This window comes from Fundulus heteroclitus, chromosome 18 (assembly GCF_011125445.2).
Source record: "Fundulus heteroclitus isolate FHET01 chromosome 18, MU-UCD_Fhet_4.1, whole genome shotgun sequence".
NCBI lineage: Eukaryota > Metazoa > Chordata > Actinopteri > Cyprinodontiformes > Fundulidae > Fundulus > Fundulus heteroclitus.
The window spans coordinates 3,788,773-3,802,860 of NC_046378.1; the positions used below are offsets into that span (position 1 = coordinate 3,788,773).

At 42.5% G+C, this 14,088-nt stretch overlaps 1 protein-coding gene across 1 annotated transcript; it reads left to right on the forward strand.

The window, feature by feature from the left end:
* Positions 1–399: 399 nt before the first annotated feature.
* On the forward strand, positions 400–13,176 carry serpine2 (serpin peptidase inhibitor, clade E (nexin, plasminogen activator inhibitor type 1), member 2). Its single transcript, XM_012863185.3, has 9 exons — positions 400–598; positions 3,366–3,644; positions 3,738–3,965; positions 4,997–5,194; positions 11,379–11,577; positions 11,665–11,762; positions 12,182–12,268; positions 12,403–12,486; positions 12,591–13,176. The coding sequence occupies exons 2-9, from the start codon at positions 3,383–3,385 to the stop codon at positions 12,626–12,628; spliced, it is 1,194 nt and encodes a 397-aa protein (XP_012718639.2). The 5' UTR covers positions 400–598; positions 3,366–3,382; the 3' UTR covers positions 12,629–13,176.
* The last annotated feature ends 912 nt before the right edge of the window (positions 13,177–14,088 follow it).

The window sequence follows — 14,088 nt, forward strand, 5'->3', positions numbered from 1 at the left end:
CTTCTTATGACTGCATGTGCTAATGTACCATTTCTGAACCACAGATCTTTTAATATTGGTTATATTTAACATTCTAATTTTCTGATAAACTGAATTTGGGGATTTCATCAGCAGTAAAGTGTAATCACCAAAATCAACATATAACACAACATGAAATATAACACTTTTCTATGATACTCTGATTTATGAAGTTGTCTACTTAATAACTTTTCCTCAAAGGAGTTTGAAAGCAACACCTACCGGATTTTCGTGGAACGCGTCATAGAGGCGCTTTTATTTTGGAGGTGTGAGCGGAAGTGTCCGTGCTGTGACGCGGAGCTTGACGCCAGCGGGGCAGCAACGCTCCCAGTCCGTTGTTTGGCCAAGAAGGCGGAGCTGAGGCGGATAAATTGCTGTTTGAAAGCAGAGCCGAGCCCAGTCGGAGCGCTCAGGTCGGCGGCAGTAAACACGTTTGCTCTCTCACGCTGCGTTTCGGTGCGAACCTTCGCTTCTCGGTTGGGCTCCAGTTAGAACCGGACCGACGTGAGGTGTCAGTGTCACCTGGGGGATAAGTCCAAACAGAAAAACGTCAGAAGGAAAACAACAACAACAAAAAAAGGTAAGAAGGAACGTCGTTTGTTAACTTTTCTCCCTTGAAGATGGAAAATGATAAATAAATATAGGTGGCTCGTAAAGGGGCGCAGTGGCAGCAGCTGGAACTAGAGTCTGCACAAAAAGTTAACTTGGTCTGTCTTTCTCTCTTTTTTGGATGACTTTTCTCAATGTGCTGCATTCATGTATGGTTGCAGTCCGCACTTTGCATCGATTGCCTATGCGTCTTTACTCTAAATTCGGCTCAAAAGTCATTTTTCTTTGTGGTAAAGACAAAGGCTTACGCGGAGACATACGTGACTTGAATGAGCATTGTTTGCAGAGAAAGTGCCTTCCTCCACCTCCCGAGGAGCTGCTCCGGCCCCCCTGCTGCTCTCACGTCTCGCTTTAATTAATGACCAGCAGGATTAGCTGGTAGCGTCCGTCAAACAGAGGGGATTTCCCCCCGCGGCGTGCCCACCTTTCCGGGGGAACGGCCAGGGCCGAGCCGAGCATTTATGGGGGCCCTGAACACAATTCTACCTGGGGTCCCGCTTCCAGGGAAACTCCCTGCCGGGGTAGTAAACATCTGTGCTTGGTGCAGGTGCACATGATGAGTTTTTGCTAAATTATTAAGGGTGAGGATTTACTGGTTGTGCTGAAAGAAGAAGACGGTCGCAGTTGTATTCTTATCTGATAACATTTTAAATGTGATTGTCTTTAAAAATCAAAAGTCTCCAGTTAGATGAAAGGATTCCTAAGGGGGGGACACTGCAGAGTTACTTTAAGGTCTCTTTCTGAGCCACCTAACATCTGAATAAAAGAAAAGATGTTTTCTTGACTTCTTCACAGAGCTGTTTATAGAATAATTGTAGTTTATAGAATAATTTCCCCACAGTGGGAAACTCCTAGGTGTATCAGCAGCAAGTAAGGGTACAGCCCACAACAGGGCCAAAAAAATACTTTACTGGCTTATTTGGATTAAATGAAATGTGATGCCGAGTAAGACGATTGTGAAAGTCTACACAACGTGCATGTATAATTCAGCATAAACATTTTTTTTTTTGTACACTCCAAAATCCAAAAAGTACACCATCTCACCAGATGGTTATTCTCCACAGCAGGGTCTCGAGATCATCCAGATGATACAGAATTTCTGATTACAATGTCAGAGAGATACTTGTTTTTAATATAGCAAGTTTATGCCTTTTTAATCATGGAAAAAAAAAGATTTTTCGTGAAATTTACGACTTTTCAACATCAGAAAACATCCACGTTTTTTTTTCCTCGCAAATGCATTTTTATCTGAGTTTTTTTTTGTGGGAATTTACTTCAATAATTAGTTTTTCTTTAATCTACAATGACTGTAATGTAAATTCATTATTTTTTTGGATATTACGAGAATAAATATGAGAATAAAGTCGTGATATTATGAGAATCCTTCTAGCAGATTGTCAACATTTTCCAGAGCCTACAGGTTTCATGACACCTCATTGGACTCTTCAGACGGACAGAAAAGAACAACTATAGCTGGAATATGTTCATCTTCCTGTTTTCTGCTGCTGTGCTGTAGGAACCTAGCTAACCAGCTGCCATATCGCCGTTTAACTTTCCGTCATAGACGATTTCACCGCTTGGTGCTTCCTCACTGATGCTGAAAATCCTTCACTCCGTTACATTAAAGTGATGTTGGTGTTTATGGTGCGTTCGCTGATTGGAAAATGATCAGATTTTTATTATCCAACAGACTGATCACCCACCAGGGCGGATGGAGTGTAAAAAAAAAATAATACAAAAAATAAATAAAAATGTCCCTTTCAGGACTATTTCACAGTGCATCTCTAGGGGTTAATGATGAGCCCAGACTGGCTATCTTCAACGGACTCTATAGCAGAATGGGGATTTCTATCCAAAAAAAAAAAAACACGAGTTCAGTCATATTATTATTTCCAAGTAATACCACTGGAAAAAAATTTATTTAGTGAGACTTTGTACAACTCGTGGAAGATGAACAACTTCAGTTGAGAACTCCCTGCAGGTTTTCCAAGCAGCCGTGAAAGCTGATTGAATACAGGCACCGTGTTTAGAAAATGTGACCTAGGTTCAAACAAAGATTACAAAACAGTAGTATTTATAGTTGTCCCGTTGCCATTTTTAAACGAAACCACTACATGATGTTTTTGTATGACCCTCATATAAGCCTTCGTCATCCGGTTTGGGGCGCAACCTATTTTTTTTTATTGTGTTTGGAGCCGGGTTTTAACTCAAACTATCCAGTTACTTGGTTTTGTTTTCTCCCTGAAGGCCAAATGAATGTAAATCTTAAAGGTGACCGGACCAAACGTGTCGTATCGTGTGGGCGTTACGTAAGCGCTGTTGCAGTAAAGCGGAGTGTACTTCCGTTGCTCATCGCCAGCAGCCCTGATGTCTGGCTCCTGCGGTCATACTTGCTTGGCTTTAACCAGCGGAGCAGGCTGAGGCAGGTTCCCTCGGGGTGGTCGTGAAGGTTCGGTGGAGTCCAATGAAACACGAGCAGAGAGCGGCCTTCGTGACGGCAACAGTCAGCCGTACTAAAGATGTTTTGCCCCGAGGACAACGGAGGGAGCACGCGATAATTACCCGTTACTGAGTAAACCACGTTATGTGAAAGGCATGGGTGGTTGCGGAGGTGACTCTGAGGAATGCAGGCTGGTGCTAGATTAATGTTTAATGACTATAGCAGGCGTGTTCTCTGGGAAGCCATGGACAATAAGCTCATTCAATGTTTCATTATCTTGTGTTTTCTCTCCTTCAAGGTGCTGCGGGGATCAGAATGAAGCGCATCTCCTTACTCTGCCTGTATGCGCTGGTGGCCCTGTGTGGCCATCAGGGCGTGCTGTCCGCTTCTCCCTCGTACGGTGAACGGGGCTCTGATCTGGGCATACAGGTGTTCCAGCAGGTGGTGCGCTCAAAGCCTCTGGAAAACGTGGTGCTTTCGCCCCACGGCGTGGCCTCAATCCTCGGCATGCTGCTGCAGGGAGCCCACGGAGAAACGAGGAAGCAGATCGTCAGCGCTCTGCGTTACAAGAAGAACGGTAAGGAGGGTGTTGGAGCGTGGGAATTTGGTAGATGAGCCGAAATCTCTCTGGTTTTCAGTATTGATCAAAAAGACCTCTTGTTCTGCACAGGTCCTTATAGGATGTTGAAGAAGCTGCACAAAAACTTGACTGCCAAGTCAAACCAGGACGTGGTGCTGATCGCCAACGCCATGTTCGGCCAGAAGGGTTTCCCGATGGAGGAGAGCTTTGTTGCCACCAATAAAGCAAACTTCCAGTGTGAGAGCAGGAACCTGGACTTCAGCGACCCCACCGCGGCAGCTGATTATATCAACGAGTGGGTCAGCAACAAGACTAAAGGTAGCCATCATGCTGTTTGGTGCCGCCCATGTCACTCTGGAGACATACCTGTAGATGGAAGCTTTAATTATAAGCTACTAATATGAAGATGTGTGCTTTAAGACCGTCACCGTTATCTGGTTAAGACTCTTAATTTGAAGTATGTTGACATAGTCTGCTAATAAATACTTATGAGCTGGCTAATAATATCTGGTTGTGAAATAATTGAAGAAGCCAATTTTAAATGATCGTTATCAGGAAGCATCATTTAAAATAATTTTTCTAAAGAGAAAGGAATGCTTGATGAGAGATTACACACAGTGATAATACAGTAAACTGTTGGCTTGTCATGACAGTAAAGTTATCATTCGCTTCATAGCCTTCTTCCTCTCTAATCTAAAGGGACAATGGTTTCTAAATGACTCTCTGAACTGTTGTTCATCATCTCTATACATCAAAATCTCAATCGTTGGGCTGATTATATTTTTCTCTTTCCACAAACGTGTGCGCCTCAAATGGATGAAACAGTTGTACATGGTTCAAATCCTGTCTTTCACATCTTTGTTGCGTTTTAAATAACTAAAAAAAACAGACTCTTAAGCACATTTTTGGATTTATATTCTTTAAAACACAGCATACAATTTACCAAGCCTTTTATTCTTATTTTTGAAAGGAAAAAAACCCAGACTGGTTTAGCAAGGTATTGCTGAAGTCCCGTTTTATTCTCATGAAGCTTGTCGTCTCTGGCCCCGTCTAGTAAGCTGGTCGTTGCAGCCCTAGTTTAGCTCTAGTTAACGGCACGGCTAACGCTTTCAGGGAGCTTGCTGATTTCTCCTGACCGGAGAGAACATCTTTCAGGTGTCGCCCACACCTCTTATTGCTGTGCCTTCATTTATCAGACCTACAAACCGTTAACAGGAACACATTTTCTGCTGCTGAATATTATGTCCTATGAGTCTGCAGTATTACTTCCCTTTTCCCTCGCGGTTTGAATATATGAGTGTTTTTCAGTTCTGTCAAACCGTACTCTTTACTATTGTATATTTCTGCAGGCCACATCCCCAGCTTGATCAAAGCAGACATGCTGGATTCATCCCTGACCCGTCTGGTTGCTCTCAACTCGATCTACTTCAAAGGCTTGTGGAAGTCCTGTTTCCAGCCCAACGACACCAAGATGAGGTCCTTCACCGGCGGTGACGGGAATGTGTACAAAGTTCCGATGATGTCTCAGCTGTCCATCTTTAACTTGGGTGAGCGTCGTTGTCTCTGAGCATGCTCAGGAGCAGGCGGAGTTCATTAAGGAAAGATGACATGTTCACACGCGGCTAATGTGCCGATTGTGGACAGAGCTTGTAGTCCCACATAGAGTTATCCATTATTTTTTTTTATTTTTGTCAACTCAAAAACTTTTAACGTTTATAGGCTTGAAACCTTTATTGTATTGGTGTTGATTGCAACTTTTGTTGATTCAGGTCCAATCAGATAGCCTCGTGAGACCATCCTGATCTCGCAAGCTTTCAAGGTTTCACTCGCAGATCAGTCTGGCTACTTTCCGTTAAAGAAAATTTGGAGCCGTTCACCAAACGAACGTCCAATCAGCGTTGGCTTTGAGGCGGGTTGAGGTGTGACGCAACGAGAAGCGCGACAGTTCAGTCTAAAGAACATGGCGGTTTCAGCCGATGAAACTAGCGTTAGCGTGGCTATCGAGCAAGTTTTATCGGAATTACAGAGTATTTCTTTGCTGAGCTAACGAGCCTTTACCTGCAGCAGCAAGAGTAGCTTGGCTTGTGGTTGTCGTCGCTCTGTTACGAGCGACGACGAATCTGATTGGTTCATTTGGCCCGTCTATCACCAACATAGGCCAATCAGCTAACCGGTATTTTCGCCCCCTTCCCAAAATTACTTCAACGGAAGGTTTCCAGATGGATATGCGGAGCAAATCTATCTGGTGGAGTCAGGTAACCAATCACATGCCTTTCCAGGGTGCGTGCACTGTATTATCTGTTTATTGACTCATTTTGGGCTATTTGAGTCTTATTTTGCTGGTGGAGTCACAGTCTGTGTGTGATTCATGCTCCCGATTCTGTTGAGTTGTAAAGAATCACAGGCATGTCGCGTCCACAAGACGCTTTTAGTTTTGTGTGAAATGCAATGATGCTCGAGTCAGTCAACTATATTTAGCCGTGCTGTCAGAGCTGGGGTGGCACTGAGAGTGCGGGGGATAGATTCTCATCCGGTGACTGTAATTAGCGGCCATCTTCAGCTGTACAGCGTACAGTTCTTTTTTCTGCTGCGTGTAAGTATACCATGTTCAGAGCCTCGCAAAAGTATTCGGAACACTTGAGCTTTCTCACCTTTTGTCATGTTACACCCAACCTCAGGATGCTTCATTAGGGTTTGTTTTGATAGGTTTATACCAGGTAGTACATCATTGTGAAATAGAAGGAAAATTTAATTTATACTACTTCCTAAGGGTCTCCCACCCCCTCTACTAATTTCATGTCGCTATAAATCTAGCTGTCCGGTGAAGGCCTCTGAGCTTTATTGGAGAACAAAGGGCAGTATGAAGGAAGCAGTGATATCTGTCAACGTAAACTGACAGGAGGGGCAAGGAGGCCATCAATCAAAGAAGCATCAATGTCACCGTTAACTCTGGAGGAGCAGCGGCGGTCTGCAGCTCAGGTTGGAGAATCTGTTTGGCTGATTAGCTCTACGTGAAATCATTTCTACTTCTCCTCGGTTTTTATTTACATTTAGTTGTATGGATAATGTGAACATATGAATATTTAAAATTTAAAAAAAATTAAACCCTATACATGCATTCAATTTATAAAACTATAGTTATTTTTAAGTTATTGTCTCCCAATTTTACATTTAACTACGAAAAACGTAAATTCCCCCACAGTTACACACAATTATTAGCAATGAAGAGGAATAAAAAAGGAACAAACTAGTCTAATCAAGAAACACCAGGAATATGAGATAAAAAGTAAATACCAGAGTAAATATTGCACACTGTAAAATATTTAACAGTGGAAAAGGCCTTTATACATAACACACAATATTACACTGCCTGGCCAAAAAAAAAAAAAAAAGTTGCCACCTGGATTTAACTAAGCCTCCCATTGGATAATTACTGCATGGGCGATTATGTTTCAGCTGGCAAAAGGTTATTTAACCCCAACTGGTGCAATAAGTTGCTTCTCATTTCTAAAACAACCGTGTTGAGCGACAGATACCGAGGTCGTGGAAAAGATGTCAGTCTATTTCAGAAGGGTCAAATCATTGGCATGCATCAAGCAGAGGAAACATCTAAGGAGATTGCAGAAACTACTAAAACTGGGTTAATAACTGTCCAACGCATTATTAAAAACTGGAAGGATAGTGGGGACCCATCGTCTTTGAAGATAAAAATGTGGCCGGAAAAAAAATCCTGAATGATCGGCGATCACTTAAACGTTTGAAATCAAATAAAAGCAGTATAACTCTGGGCTTTGTTTAATAGTGAAAGAATCAGAATCAAGTTTAATCGCCAAGTAGGTTTGCACTTACAAGGAATTTGACTTGTAAGTAAGAGCATTCCCACACGCACAATGCAAAGGGAACTCAAAGGATTGGGACTGAAAAGCTGTGTAGCCATAAGAAAACCACTAAACAGTGAGGCTAACTGGGGGAAATAGGCTTCAATTTTCTAGGGAGCATAAAGATTGGACTCTGGAGCAATGGAAGAAGGTCACATGGTCCGATGAGTCCAGATTTAACTTGTTCCAGAGTGATGGATGATAAGAAGAGAGGCAGGTGACGTGATGCACCCATCATGCCTAGTGCCTACTGTACCAGCCTGTGGGGGCAGAGCTGTGATCTGGGCTTGCTGCAGTTGGTCAGGTCCAGGTTCAGCACCAGCATGAGCTCAAAGAATGAGGTCAGCTGACTACCTGAATATACTGAATGACCAGCGTACAATCAATGGATTTTTTTTCTTCCCTGATGGCACGGACATATTCCAAGATGACAATGCCAGGATTCAGAGTGGTTCAGGGAGCATGAGGCATCATTTTCACACATGGATTGGCCACCACAGAGTCCAGACCTTAACCCCTGAGAATCTCTGGGATGTGCTGGAGAAGGCTGTGAGTGGCGGGCAGACGCTGCCATCATCAGTGCAAGATCTTGGTGAAAAACTAATGCAACACTAGGTGGAAATGAATCTTGTGACATTGCAGAAGCTTATCGAAACAATTCCACAGCGAATGCGTGCCGTAATCAGAGCTAAAGGCAGTCCAACAAAATATCAGAATCTGACTTTTTTTTTTTTTTTCAGCCAGTGGTTAGGGTTATATGCAATGAGCGTGATAGTGCAGCATCGTCCTGAAGTAGCTAAGGTGTGTGCAAGTTAGCTTAGCATGTGGGAACATTGTAAACAGTTAATGTTCGGATCAGACCCCGTGTAACCATTAGCATCATGTAAACAGTTATTGAGTCTGTTGTGAGCAGCAGAGATTATAAAGCAGCTGCTGGGAGGAAGGACCTGCAGAAATGCATCTTGGAGCATCTGGGATGCAGCAGTCTGTCAATGAAAGAGCTCTCTAGGTCTGCAACAGCTCCATGCAGATGATGATATTTTTCTCACAGTCCTTCTGTCTCCTACTTGTGTTAATGAAGAAAAGGTGGTCAGTGGCAGCCCTGGTCTCTGGATGTACAAAGCTGGTAGAGTCGTATCCCAGAAGGCCTGCTGCTCTCAAGGCAGGCTAATGTGGTTCTGCAAAGTACTGAGACGTAGCGGCTCAATGCTAAAGACACACCACATGTTTAGATTATTTCTTCCTTTTCTTCCTAAATGTGGCAACGTTCAAGGGGCATGAATTCTTCTGCGCCTTTATGTTGTACGTTGGTTTTGCCTAGGCTTATTGTCCTCAAGTGTATTTCCCTGTTCATTAAAAAAGAGAAACATTTCTGACAGATTGTCATTTCCTGCACTCGGTGCAGAATTACAGTAGGTTTTGTTTATATTTTTATAATTTTCAAACCTTCTTTTTTTTAATCTGGGCTCATTATGCAGGAATGACTCATGTCTTGGAGCCTGCTGCTGTTGAGACATTTGATGCCTATTTGAGCCCAAATTAACCCTCATGCAGCATTTTTATTTTTGTAGCTTGACAAGTGTCTGTGTCTGAGGATGAAAACAGGTTTTAAAAATATCTGGACATTCCTGCATGTTAAATACGTTCTCCAGCTCTCAGCTGTTTTCTCAGTCTTGTAGATGGAGCGCTTAAAAGTCAGTCTTGTACAAATAAAACTCCTTTTATATGTGGGTTTAAACAAGCTTTAATGAGGGACTGAAACGTCTTAGTTTGTTGAGTTTCCTTTTCAACGTAGACCCTTGCATTTTTACCTTGCAATGAGGAATGATATGGTCCCTGCTGAGTCTATGGCTGCATACAGCTGTTCTCATCATGAATCAGTTGTAGCTTCTTTTAGCTCAGTTTACAGGTTGTTTATACTTCCTGTTCTACGATCCAAAATTCAGAAGGCACATTTCTAAGTAATTTCAACTGGATTATTTTTTTCCACCTCCACTTTCTTAGCTGATCGTAAAATTTATCAAACGGATACAATAAAATGCGTTTTTTGATTTTTAATTGAGAACTTTTTTTGGAGAATCTGTATGTAACAAAACCCAGTTTTCTGCATGCCTTAGGACAGTGATTGCCAACCCAGGTCTTCAAGGACCCCTGTCCTGCATGTTTTAGTTGGCTCTTTGCTGCCACACACCTGACTTAACGGAATGGGGGATTTGGAGGCTTGAGCTGCGCCTGGTGTCATGCAGTGATTTGAATCAGGTGAGCTGGAACAGAGATGTGTCTAAAACATGCAGGACGGGGGTCCCTAGCTGCCTGGGTTGGGAGCCCCTGCTTTAGGAGATCTGGCAGCATTTATTGACGCTGAGGTCTTAAAGTTAAAAATAAAGGATTCATGGGATTCAGCTTCAGATTTGTAACTGGGATACTGGAAGACAGATGTGAATCCCTGTAGAAGGTCAGAGCTCCCAATGTTGTTGTTTTTTTTCTTTATTGGAGCTACCCTGTTGCATTGTTCAACACATACCCTGTTCTCTGGGGTTTTTGTCTGATAACAACGAACAAATACGAGAATCCAGCTTGCAGGCGAGGTTGGGTCATTTCACCCATTTTGTGGTTTCATATCTTTTTATAGTTTCATGTTGTACCCAGTGTTTCTAGGTACAACATGGAGTTAGTTGTCTGCCATGGGACATTTTGAAGCATCCATGAATCCATTGGTTTGGCCCCCATTGACAACCAATGAAATTCTCTATTATTTTCTACAATAAAGAAAAGAAGGTATATGTTTACAATAAATGGTGTCCTCCAGCAGCAGGTTGTAGTTGTTTGTATTGAGTTAGTTGTCCTGAACTATTAAATTTTATGGAAGTGGGCTGGCTCAACAGGGTATCAGAACCAAAATGAATGGAAACAGATAGGGTTGCACCGTATTGGGGAAACTGTGCTAGGCCAGTATTCTTGTTAAATTTATCGATATTTTTTTCTCGCTCCTTCTGTTTCTTCTAATTTTATGTTTTCAATCCTGACACTTTTATGACCATTTATCGCCATAACTTCTTTAAATACTAAACTACAAAAAAGGCAAGAGGTAAGAAATGATTTAGTACCAAATTGTTTATGAAATGGAACACCTTGGTTACAAATTATTGAGGGGAATTTAGACCCAGACCCGTTTTGTTTATGATGAATGTATGTGGATCCAATCCTTCAGAATAAAAAGAAAATCTATGATTTTATGCAAGATAATTCCAAAAGGCTTGAAGACCCATCTTCAAAGCACACGTGCTGTGAAAAAATCCTGTCAGTCTTGGCTTTGGCCCAGCAGTGGATTATTTCTCGTTGTCTCATAAATACCAGCTTGAGCATTATTCATGCGCTACAGACATATGAATAAGGTGGGAGGCTCAAACCTCTGCTGATTGTCATCATTAGTAACTTCCTTGTGATTCACATCTTGATTACCTCTTAGAGGAATTTTACTGTTGGCCTCTGGTGGAAAGCTTCCCTGTTCTTTCAAGTCTTCCCTCTTTTTAGCCCCCATGTGGCTCTGCTGGTTCTGTTAAGCTAAGCTAATAACTTTGGAGCTCTTCTCTGGTTGCTGCATCTCTTTTACAGTCTGGCTCATCTGTGGCTTCTGCTCATTGTTTTGCCATATGGTGCTGTTTGGTGATAATTTTTCCTGGGATGTAGAAATAAAGAGGGAGTTAAATTTGTTCCTAATTACCGACTGACAATTTAATTCCCTTTCTTCAATAGGTTAATTGGGGGATATCTTTAGAAAATTATAGTAAATCGGTAAGTGAAAATGTATTCTTTCCAAACTAACTCCTTAACCTTTGTACGTTTTTTTTAGGCATGGCCACCACACCTCAGGGGATCAAATACAGAGTGATCGAGCTGCCTTACCACGGCAACACCATCAGCATGCTGATCGTGATCCCCTTTGAGGAGGACACACCTCTGTCCAGCGTCATTCCACACATCAGCACAGCCACCTTGCAGAGCTGGGCCAAGCTCATGCACATGAGGAAAGTCCGCCTGCTCATCCCAAAGTAAGTGCCAAGCAGACACGCGCACGTAGAGCTGCGGCTTTGGGCGAATTGAACGGTAACTGTATGGTGCCGCGTGTCTGTCTGCAGGTTTTCTGCAGATGCAGAGGTGGACTTGAAAGCTCCGCTCTCGGCGCTGGGAATCGCAGACATGTTCAGTCAGGATGCGGCCGACTTCACACACCTCAGTGAGTGAAAGCGGAGTCAGGGCAAACCAGACGGTGACACATGCACGCAAGTAGAAGGAATATGGTTTTGCAGCAGATTGATTTGGGTATGAGTAAGTGTAAAAATCAGAGGAAAGTGTTTCTTGTAGAGCGCTGAGATCCAGTAAGAACTTGGAAAGCGTCTTGACTGCTCAGCGTGAAAACTGAGTCAGGGCTGGTCTGAGGAAAAAGCTGCTTTAAACAAAGAGTTCTAGTGCCACCATGTGGTGGAGCAAACAGATCTGCTTTTTAAGGTTTTCACAGAAAGATTCACCAGAATTAGTGGAACTAAAGCGCCACTGCCATCTTGTGGCTTGAAGTGAAGACTAACAAACCCTTGGCCTACAGGAAGTCGTCGCTTTTGTTTCTGAAGGTGAAATGAACTGCTGCTGTTCTCTCAGGTACCGAGCCAGTGTACGTATCCAAGGCCCTTCAGAAGTCAAAAATCATTGTGAATGAACAAGGAACGAAGGCAGCCTCTGCCACCAGTAAGTATTCCTCTATGGTCTCAAATGTTTCTGGTCTGACATAAAACTGTAGTTTTAGAGATTAAAACGTTCTGCAATCAGAATTTGTGTGTGTGTGTGTGTGCCCCACTAACCTAAACTGATGTGTTGTCTAGCTGCTATTTTGATGGCCCGGTCCTCTCCGCCTTGGGTTACAGTGGATAAACCCTTTCTGTTCCTCATCAGACATAACCCAACAGGTATGCACTGTTTGCAGAAGACGGAGGAGTCCATTTTTAGATGTTTTGCATTTGCCTTGACCTTTAGCACCAAGACAATGAACCGTCTTCGTTTCTGTTTCCAGGCACCGTTCTGTTTATGGGCCAGATCAACAAACCGTGAGGCCCGCTTTCCCAGAGCAGACAGGCCTGCTAGTTCGTTTAGCACAACCTGACATGCTTACACACTCCTGCGCATGAACGCCCAAGCACAAAGATGTACTGTGGCTGTTGACGTTTGAACAATGTGGACGTTTGGTGTTATTTGTTTTAAATATTGCTTTTTATGTTTATCATTTTCTGCAACACATAACATGCTCTCCAACATGTTTTGCAGACTAAGTTTTCCTGCTGTTTTTAATTTTTTGGTGTACTTTTTTGACTTTATCCTTTTTTTTTTTTTTTTTAAGACTTTAAGTGTCACATGTGTAATTTCTTAACACTGGAGTATGATGATCAGTTTATTTATGGTGTCTGTTTCAGTTTAAACGTTTCTATCTCGAGTCATTTAACTCCAGTCTGTCTGTTTCCCTCTTAAGTTATGGCAACGTCATCACGACTTAAAAGACTGCATTCTTGCCTACTTTAAAGGTTGTTTTTCTCCTTACTGAGAAAGTCTTCTGTTGCTTCACAAGTGGAAACAAAATAAAAATCCATACATTTATAACACCAGTCATTTGTGCCTTGCTCTTGTCGTGATGCGTTTCTATTGTAAATCATACAAAAGGATGATTTCTAGTTTCATGTCAGAGGAGACCAGGGCCTTACGTGATCTGAGACCTTTGTGAATAGATCACATCTGTTCTACGATTGAACCATTTTGGCTGAATAACAAACTGTTCTCTTAATTGAGAAGCATAAAATAACTTTTTTTTTCCAAAAGGAAAGCGCCTTTCACTCTGGGACCATGTGAAAGTATTCACACCTGTTAAACGCTGCCTCATTTTTGCCCTGTGGCAACGTGATGGTGATTGATGATATGAAAATAGTGCATCGTGACATGAAAGGAAGAGGGCTGATGGGTTTGAAACAAATTTTTGCACATGCAAAACTGAAAAGTGCTGTTTGAAATCTGTTCCCTTAGCGATAATACTCCTAAATGACACGGACCCTGCGCTTCCTTCAGAAGTCACCAAATTAGTAAGTCAAATCCAGTGGTGTGTGTGAGTTGATCTCTATTTAAATGCATGCAAAACATGTGGTGGAAAACTAACAGTTTAGTTCAGGATGACATGCATTATCAGAGTGGTTCTCAGAGTTCTTTGCCAAGAGGCGGTATGTTAAATTTCCAGTGACTTGTGGTTGCCAACTCCTTGAAAGGGTTTCCCACCCTACTGACATGATGAATCATTTTGAAATGATTTTGAAAACATTAACTAGAACCTGAATTTAATTAGACACCACTTTTTGTTTCCAAATATGGGAGTATTTCTTTGACATCCTGAAGCAGAACATGATCCCCTCACTTTGGAAAATGGGCCACGGGGGAGTATGTAAATGACCCAAAGACACCCACTGCCTTGCTAAAGAAACTGAGGGTAAAGGTCTTGGACTGGCCAAGCTCGTCTCCAGACCTAAACCCTG

What these genes read in the sequence shown, in the direction of transcription:
- serpine2 (XM_012863185.3), top strand. Translation starts at nt 3,383, where the DNA reads ATGAAGCGCATCTCCTTACTCTGCCTGTATGCGCTGGTGGCCCTGTGT. An exon ending in GGTCAGCAACAAGACTAAAG is followed by an intron (nt 3,966 to 4,996) that starts GTAGCCATCATG and finishes ATATTTCTGCAG; the next exon opens with GCCACATCCCCAGCTTGATC. An exon ending in GTCCGCCTGCTCATCCCAAA is followed by an intron (nt 11,578 to 11,664) that starts GTAAGTGCCAAG and finishes GTCTGTCTGCAG; the next exon opens with GTTTTCTGCAGATGCAGAGG.